The sequence below is a fragment of the Labrus bergylta genome, chromosome 3 (assembly GCF_963930695.1).
Source record: "Labrus bergylta chromosome 3, fLabBer1.1, whole genome shotgun sequence".
Lineage (NCBI taxonomy): Eukaryota > Metazoa > Chordata > Actinopteri > Labriformes > Labridae > Labrus > Labrus bergylta.
The window spans coordinates 8,606,412-8,615,819 of record NC_089197.1 but is presented as its reverse complement, the minus strand read 5'-3'; the positions used below and the strand labels follow the sequence as shown (position 1 = coordinate 8,615,819).

At 42.3% G+C, this 9,408-nt stretch overlaps 1 protein-coding gene across 1 annotated transcript; it reads right to left on the bottom strand.

Annotated features, from left to right (window-relative positions):
• Window positions 1-1,008: 1,008 nt before the first annotated feature.
• Window positions 1,009-4,322, bottom strand: cebpa (CCAAT enhancer binding protein alpha). Its single transcript, XM_020640210.3, has one exon. It carries the CDS (start codon window positions 4,075-4,077, stop codon window positions 3,193-3,195), a length of 885 nt encoding a protein of 294 aa, XP_020495866.1. The 5' UTR covers window positions 4,078-4,322; the 3' UTR covers window positions 1,009-3,192.
• Window positions 4,323-9,408: the final 5,086 nt, after the last annotated feature.

Sequence of the window (9,408 nt, the reverse complement as noted above, 5' to 3'; positions counted from 1 at the left end):
GAACCATAGCCTCCATACATGGGGCTCTCTTTAGTGATGATCGGATCTTGAAGCTTGAAAAAGTGTAAATATATATTTTAACCTGATTATGAAAACTTCAAATGTTCTATTTCCTGATGCGCTCTGGTAGCTTCATGCATGGTGACGATGTATGTACAAGAGGTAACCATGCTCAGGCCCGGTTGGGAAGGGGACTAGGGAGGGGGAACAGTTGTGCTTTAATACAGTACAGGTCATCTGTGAGTGTGAGTGAGCCCTAAGAGAGAATCAGCAGAGAGGTCCCACCCCCTGTTCCCCTCAACCTGTCGCTTGTAACCTTCAGTTGCTGCGTCAAAAGTTGTTTTTCAGGTGAATACAGCTAACAGCAGCCTGCTCCTCTGATGCTCTTACAACAATAGCTTCTATGATATGAAACTATCATACAGACTCTGCAATGCAGATATTCAGCTTCATACTCCTCTAACTTCGTTCTGCCCCGTGCAGCTGTATTTTAGAACATATAAAGGGAAACATAAAAGTTAGATCAGAGTCTGAAACTAGGAGGGATCTGATGCTGTCAGATCAGTAAGGCACTTCCTTCAAGAGACTCTGGTTTTGGGGCCCTTCTGACTCGGAGCAAGTCAGTGAATTGTCCATGAGTGGAGATCAAACCGACAACCGTCATGTAAGCAGACTTGTTTGATTTGTTTGACGACAAATATCTGATTATTTTCTGCGGATTTTTTTATTTGTATCTAAAACTTTTGACTCTTAAAGATCCAAGTTACATTTTGAGAAAGTCCAGTCTAGTCTGTGATGAAGACTGAAGCTAAATGAGATTCATCTGTTGGCTGATTGTCCTGTGAGTGCCCCCTATAGGCTGTAGGAGGTACACCTGAAGGCATCACTATATCAGTCAGGATGTTTCTGAGCTGCATGCAGCCTGAATGTTTTGATGAAGAAACTGAGAAAACGAGTATTCTCAAATAAAAGAAACACATAAATAAAGACATCAAACCCACGACAGACTCAGATAAAACAAGCTCTTTATTATAATATTCAGATTGTTTGGCATTTTATATATATTTATTTATATTTATAGTTTTTATATATAGGCTTATTTTACAATTGAGACGTTAACTTTGAGACAAACATTGGTTGAACATCAGTTTGTAAAAAAAAGTGCTTCCTTTTTTTTTCCTCGCTGACACCAATCCTATCAACATTTTTTCTCTACATAGCGACGGCAAGCAGATCAGCAAGAGGTCCAAGGTCATCTCAGAGAGGATCAGAAGGCACCGTGTGTGTGTTTGTGTGTGTGTGTGTGTGTGTGTGTGTGTGTGTGTGTGTGTGTGTGTGTGTGTGTGCGTGCGTGTGTGTGTGTGTGTGCATGTATGTAAAAGAGGAAGAGACATGTTGCATAGAAACCCTTTTCACATTTTTGTATTTGTTTGTTTTTGTCTGTATATCAGCAACATGTGAACGTTTTTCTGCTCGGCTCTGTGCTTCATTTGACGACTAATAGTGCATTTGAGGAAAAAAAAAGCTGCTTTCACTGTCGTTGTCCTCAGAAAAGACCAACATCTGCAGGATTTGCAGAGATTAGAAATCTTTGTAGGAATTTCTTCTTTGAAACAAACTCATTAAAAATCAACAGGATCAGCTTTATACAAAAGCAGCAGGTCTGGAGATGTTTGATCTTTGCAGGACAGTGACGTAAAGAAGCAGGTACCACAGTTTGAATTCCAGTCATTGCTTTTTGATTGTTTTGTTTTTTTTAATTATAAGAATTATTCACTTTGGCATGTCATCACCAGATGCAGATCTAGCAGATGGTTATTTATCTTTTGTATAGAATGCAAACAAACAAAAAAATCGCCACAATATTAACATTTCAGGGAACACAGAGAAGCCGCCTTGTTCTGAGCAGGACAAATGATGCACTTTAGGGTGTCATTACTCAGAAATGTAAGAAGTAGTTTGTGAACTCTACAAGGTATTCAGCGCTGCAGGGTTTTTACTCCTTTAGCTTGTTTCAATGCACGAACGTAAAATCACAGAAACAGTTTGGAGATTGTATGGCGACTCGCACATTTAACCCAAATTTGCAGCAAACCAAGATGTACAAACACTGGAAATCTTTTGAAAATCAGAGGATGTTCCTGTCTCTCTTTCAAATATTTAAGTTTGTATGTAATCACAGCTGCACAGCTAAAGCTCTGCTTAACATCATGATGTATATGTATCCTTATATACACCATCTGTGAATAGTACCAGAGTTCATTTATGAGGAGCAACAGAAGAAAATGAGCATAAATCCATAAACATACATACACAGGTCAGCCTATACGCAAGCAGCGTGCACTTTGCATTTCATAGCTCTATAAAGACACACAAGGAGAGGATATGGAGATGTACAAAACAAAAATAATTACATGCACAACAGGCTGATTTTTGGATCATCTCCACCGTGCCCTACCTTAGCTGCACTGATATGTGAGTAGAGTGTGTGGTGCACACAGTCTGTTCGGGAATAAGGCACAGAAACAACCAGTCCTCTGTTGTGTGGATCTGCAGGGGAACGAGCTTATCGGCTTTTGCACAAAAGTTTTAAAAGGCACATGAACACTGCAACAACAACAAAAAAGAAGGAAAACACAGTCTGAACAAAGTCAGTCCGTCTTTTACAAAGTCCACAAAAGTATGTTTTTTTTTCTCTCCAAAGACGTGAAGGTGACATGAATTCATTTGTGTCCAGTAAAATGTTTTAAGATTGTTCCAGAATCAGGCGCCACTTTCTGTCCAGTTTTATGATCTGACAGTTTCTTCTGGAATATTCCTTAAACAACAGAATCTGTCTGTGGCTCCAATATTTCTTGGTTGTCTTTTTTTTTTGTTTTTTTTTGTTACATACATTTATGGTTAAAATGTTGTTTTGACAGCTGAGTGGTTGTTTTTTTTTTTTTATTATTATTTCTCCAGAATATTTGCAGGTTATTACTTAAGAGAAAGTGATTGTTTCAGACTCCGTGAAAGTCAAACTGATCTGTCAGATGTTTGTTTTTTTTTGCAGTGAACACATCAGCTGCCTGTCTCTCCTCTCAGGTCTCAGTCCGTCCGAACACCAGAACACACGTCGAACAGTTTGTGTGTATAAATCCAGCAGTGTACCAGTCCACCTCCAGTCTACTCCCTGTCCGGCTCAGCAGCCTCTCAGCTGCCCATGGGTTTGAAGGATCCGTCCGGCAGCTGTCTGAAGATGCCTCGTAACGTGTCCAGCTCGCGAGTCAGGTGCTCCACCCTCCGCCTCAGTCTGTCGTTGTCGGTAGTCAGCTCCACCACCTTCTGCTGCGTCTCCATGTTGCGCATTTTGGCCTTGTCTCTGCTTTTACGCACGGCCACATTGTTGCGCTCGCGCCTCAGCCGGTACTCCGGGCTGCTCTTGTCGACGTTCTTCTTGGATTTCCCGCCGCTCCGCTGATGGTCCAGATGCTTCATGCCGCCTTGCTGGTGCGGGTGTTGGTGGTGGTGATGGTGCTGGTGCGGGCTGGGCACCGGTGTCGGCGGAGGGGTCGGGTGTCCCGGTTGGAGATGCATGGTGGTCTGCGCGCAGTGCGCAATCTGGTACTGGAGGTGAGGCTGCTGCTGCTGGGCATGCTGGGAGTACTGCTGAGAATGCGGGTGGTGGTAGGTGGGAGGCATGCCCGGGTTCAGGTCCTCGTCCTCCCGGGGCTCCTGTTTGATGGCCACCGGTCTGATGCGCTGCGGGTTGTGCTCGTAAAGCGGCTCCAGCTTGGACTCCATGTAGTTGGACATGTAGTGCTGCTGGGGCCCCGGGCCGCACGGCACCGAGTCGTACTCTCCGTTCATCATCTTGAGCTTGTCCTGCCGGGAGCTGTGGTGGAACAGGTCGGCAAGGAAGTCGTCGTTGAAAGCAGAAGGGTCGATGTACGCGCTCAGGTCGATGGAGGTCTCGTTGTCTCCTATCTCACCGCCGAGATCTGCCGGGTCTCTGTAGCCGGAGGGGGGCTGTTGGCCGTGGGTCAGGCTGCTCATCAGGGGCCGGGGCGCGACCTCGTACATGTTAGAGAGCTCCATTGAGAATCTAAACCCGGGCAAGCATGGCGAGGAGCTCCGGGAAACCAGTTTTTGGAAAGTCAGATAGTGTGTGAGGTCCTCAGGTGAGAGGGGGGGTCATAAACCTGCAGACATGCACTGAACGCTGCTGAAGCTCTGTTAGTGAAACAGGTTTGATTTCTAATGTAGAGCAGAGGGGAGCGAGTTAGAGCTGCAGGCTGTCGATCTGATTCCTCCTGCTCAGTAAACTCTGAGCTGTCAAAGTGCGCACTTTATAGAGCAGGAGGGAGTGGGCGGGGCACACACAGACACACACACACACACACACACACACACACAGTCCTGGATTTAACCCACTGTCAACATTTTGCAGAGGCATACTGGAATTAAATGTTAATTACGCCCTGTGTCTGGCCCCTCAATACGATCTCTGTTTTGAAATCACTTATTTTAGTATAATTATCATGCTAGACAAGATGCATTAAAACACGTGAGAGTAAGACCCAGCACGAGCCCAACCAAATGCACAATACGGCAAACAATATATATATACATATATATATATATATAATGCAACGAAGACCACTTTTTACTGATTTATAGCTGATGTATTTGTAAAATTTGCTGCGCTTCATTGTGAAAATATCCGACGGTAAACTTGCGTTTTGCAGAACTAACTTGTACTGTGTGCGCTGCAGGATATAAAACCAGTGTAATAAAAAAAAAAGCCACCGGCGCCTCACACTGAATAGTCACTGCATTATAAGGTTGTGTGTCTCTGACTTCAGGCAGTGACACATTAAATTGACAGATTTCTGCACGGAGTTTGGCGTTATCTCCCCAGCGGCGACCATCAAAGTCAGCAGGTTATTCCGTTTATGATCCTCTGAAGTCATCGAGAGATGAGCTCTGACACCTTCAGCTGAAAGTACGACAAATGTCTCCTGTTAGAAAATACTCTTTAAAAAATGTTGAAGAAGAAATACAAAATAAATGTAGGCATTTTGAATATGTAGCGTATCGATATGATTACAGTGAAGTGTTTTTTTAATTATAGTAATTAATTTAAAAAAAAATGTTTTCGCGTAAAAAACGTGACTTCATTAAACCGACGTTTTTAACTGGTTCATTTAACATTTATTTTATTCTTGGAGTTTGATAACATGCTGTCTTGTAAAGGCGGTGAGGGGTGTTCTTAAATTACTAATCCTCCACATGACAGCACACACACGCACACACACACACACACACACACACACACACACACACACACAGGGGCAGATACGGAGTGTGGGGGTGGGGGGTGTCTAGGGGTATCAGGGATGAAAGTTCACATCAGGGGCTGTGAGGTGAGTCAGTATGAGCTGCAGAGAGCCTGAACAAACGGACTGGAGCTCCCCCTGTCGGCTGAAAGCGCACACAGCTGATCCTGCAGCTTCATCTTTTTCCCTCCAACATGATTATTTCATCATTTATTTTATTTTTTTAAACCTTCTAACTGTATTTTATTTTATTTTTAAAGTAATTACAATTCATTTAGTCTCTTTTTCTTCTTCATATCTTCTCTCTCCTTGACTGAAAACAAAGATAAACCTCTGGATGTCCACTGATGATGTTCCTGGCCTCCCTGATGAGCTTCAAAAAGAAAAAAATCAGAAGTTTTTTTTTAAGGCGTCCTTTAAGGAGTTCTAGTAGTAACATTAGCGGACTTACATTTCTGTATTTTAAAGTTTAGTTTTAATGTCACTTTTGTTCTTCCAACAGACATGGTTGTGCTCCTCTGAAAATATAGCATATTTAAAGATTCTCTGTGTCCAAAAGACAGTGAGGAGTTAGAAAGATCTACAAGAAATAAAACACCCTAAAGAATTAAAGTCTGAAAGAAATTCAAGTTTTTTGTTGAAACTCCTGTGTTGATCTTTTGGTTTGGTTCCGTTTTGGACCGTCTAATGTCTTTGCTGATCCTGTCCTGTACATGTGAAGGAGTGTTGTCTGATAAATAATCTCCTCATGCTTTCTCATCACTTATTGTGAATCTTTGCTATGAGAGAAAAAAGGGTGTTTTTCTGTAGAGTGCTGCTCATCATTTTGTTTGACACTACAACCCCCGGCTGAGCTTTAACAATTACTATTGAACATTTGTTATACCATTTTTTAATCAAAGAAACAGTCAGTCTTGTTACTGATTGGCTCTTTTGCTTTTGTTGGCCGTTAGTATTCATTTCAGTCTGTTTCATGATCAGCTAAAGAAACTCCTGACAGGCGCTACAAAGACGATCTTACAATCCTTTGAGAAGTTTAAGTTTTGTAAATGGGTCTTTCGGTCTCTTTGGAAAGTGCTTGAAGATATATTCATGGTCCTGTGATCACTCACCGTGTTACAGGCAGTGGCGATCTTAGAGTCTGTTGGGGCCCCTCGGCAAAAGTCAATTGTAGCGTTTATGTCTGTCAGTGTCCCGACTCCTGACACTTCCTCCTCTTCCTCTTTTTTCCTGTTTCTTTTTTCTCTCCTACAGACGGATCATTCCTCTTTCATTGACAAACTTAGGCTTCCACAAATAATGCATGCGACCCTCTGCAGGGCAATGAGAGTGAGTGCTGTCAATGAGAGTGAGTGCTGTCAGATGGGGCTCCCTTAGGGAGGATTCCTACTGTCATTAGAAATGTGCACATCTTGGCCCGCTGGTTTGATTTAGGGGCCCCCCCTAGTGGTCTAGGGCCCCAAGCAGTTGCCTGCCTTGCCTGTTGACAAGCAGCCCCTCTGGTTACAGGAGACCTTTCCTAGCTTTAACATGTCGTCACCAGGTCGTCACACACTGATGGAACCGCCCACATGCCAGGACAGAAAGGCGTCCTGTTCTGCAGAGAAGTTATCAGTCTCAGTTGCCACCTCTTCTTGACTTGTTTTTTTTTTTTTTAATGAAAGACAGGTGTTCTTCTATTGGATGTTCTTTTACAGAATTAATCTGAGAAAGAAAGCCCAGAGAGGAGGGGATTAATGTGGATTAATGTTATGAGACGCTCCGCTGTCACTAAGGGAACAATATCACAAACGTCTCCTCATCCTGACATCAAAGACTGAGTTAACTTCAGGAAAATATTTCTGCATTTTAACTAACAATACTGCCCAAGAACACCGACTGACAGGTCAGTGGTACTCAACCGGGACCCAAAAGTGGGTCACGGAGCAATTTTCAGTGGGTCGCGAATGTATGCTCGGAAAAAATAGTTCTGTCAAAAACTTTATGGAGAGGGCTTTTAAAACATGCTTGTTTTATTCTGTATTTTTGTTCTGTACTGTCATGGTCCAAACCTCCACTTTTTAAAAAAATAAATAAATCTAATTAGTTGAAAAATATCTGAAATTTGGGTCACGATTTAACATTTAGGAGTTGGTGATGGGTCCTGAGGGTAGGCCAGTTTAGAACCACTGCATGGTTTAGCTAACATTATCTTGCTAATGTTAGCTATTTAGCACTCACTTGTGCTTTGATGATGAATCTCTTGCCCTTCACTTCCCAAACAGCAGACCCAAGACACATCAGCAGTACATTCAAAGCTGTCTCTACTTTTGTAGGCTTTAAGGGGAATGATTCTCCAAGAACTATAACATCACAGAATTCAAGTTCTGTTAAGGACTTTGCTGTTTTTGGTGATTGAAATCTTGATTGATGTAGGAGGGTTGCAAGTACCAAAACCTTGCAGTTTATCTCAATACCTCAGGGTCTGTTTTTCTTTCTATGGTTTTCAGTTGATGTAAACATTTTGAAGAGATGGAAAACTTAAATGCCCGTACTGCAGTGTTCAATGTCCAGACTGAAAACTATGGATTGATCCTCAAAGATATCTTATGGTTTTTGGTCAGTGAATCCATGCCGAGGTTCATTGGTTCAATGTGAGGGTCTAAGGTCTTTGAGGAGATCTATGAAGAGGTCACGGGGGTCCCTCGGGAGGGGTAAAAGGTATTTTTTAGAACTTGGAGGAATAATGGAATAATGGGACCTTTTTAAATGTCCTAAAGACGGTTCAGGGGTGCTTGAAAAGCTTAAGTGGTCAGTAGACATTTTACGTATCAGTAAGGTAGTTTAAGATGATTTTTTTTAAAAACAGCTTCAAGGACCACTGAACATCCTTGAGGAGATAAAAGCTAAACTGAAAAAAACAATGACCTCGCTTGGAGGAGAACATTTAAAGCTCAGGTGTCAAAAAATGGAGAAGACAAAGCTTAAAAAAATTGTTTTTCTCCTTTGAGCATTTTGAACATTTGAATTTGAATATCAGTAATCATTTCCTGTCCAGTATAAAAAAAAGAACATCAAAATGCTCGGTCACAGTCGGTACATGTTGTACTTCATACTGTCAGTGCAGAAGTAGTTTGACTTGAGACACAGCGAGAGAGGATGAGTCAGACCAGGCGTGCTGACCATTGACCTCTCTGACTAAGTACTGAATTGTGCCGCTGCCTGTCTTATCAAGGACACTCTTCTAATCTCCTCATCCTGTATTTATACACAGGTAATACACTCTTGATAATCGCAACTAATAATCACAATGCAGCTTGGACTCAGTATGTGTAACCATGCTAATGTTAGCCACGCTCTGCAAAACTCTTTGGCAAACCATGTCAGTCCACAAGACAATTTTCAAGCCTTTAAGGTTAGCTGCTGTTTATTCTGAAATATCTGTCCAAATTCAACCCACATTGCACTGTTTGGTTTGGATGCATTCCCACCTATGGCATACTGAACTCTGGTGCCTGTTCACAAGCGGACCAGAGTTTTGTTCTTTGGTGAGCACCAGAGTTTGTTTGAGCATTCACTCCAAAACAAACCAAACCACAGTGCACCAGAGCACGTGTCAAACAAACTAAATATCTCAGGTGTGAATGCACCCTTAGAGACTTCTGTTTCAGATTATCTTAAACACCTCATTTATCAAACCAGACAAACACAAACAAATGATGTTGCTGAAATAAAAAAAAGATGCAGACACCAGGTTGGTTACAACTCTCTATATATTGCTAAAATTATTATTCTATTTGACAACATTGCAGAAATGACCCTTAGTGAGATGGACCTGAGTTTTAAGAGGATGACGCTCTAATTCAAACCAGAAACAGCTCTACCAGTTCTCTAGTTCTTTACAGTGATGACGTTGTTCCAGTCTCTTCTTTAAATACATCTCTGCTGAGTCCCCCAAATTATTTTTTTTGGCTTTTAATGGAGAGAGATAGGACAGCGGATAGAGTTGGAAATCAGGGAGAGAGAGAGAGGGGAGTGACATGTGGGAGAGGGAGCCACAGGCTGGATTCAAACCTGGGCCGCCCGACTGGAGGACTCTAGCGTCCACACA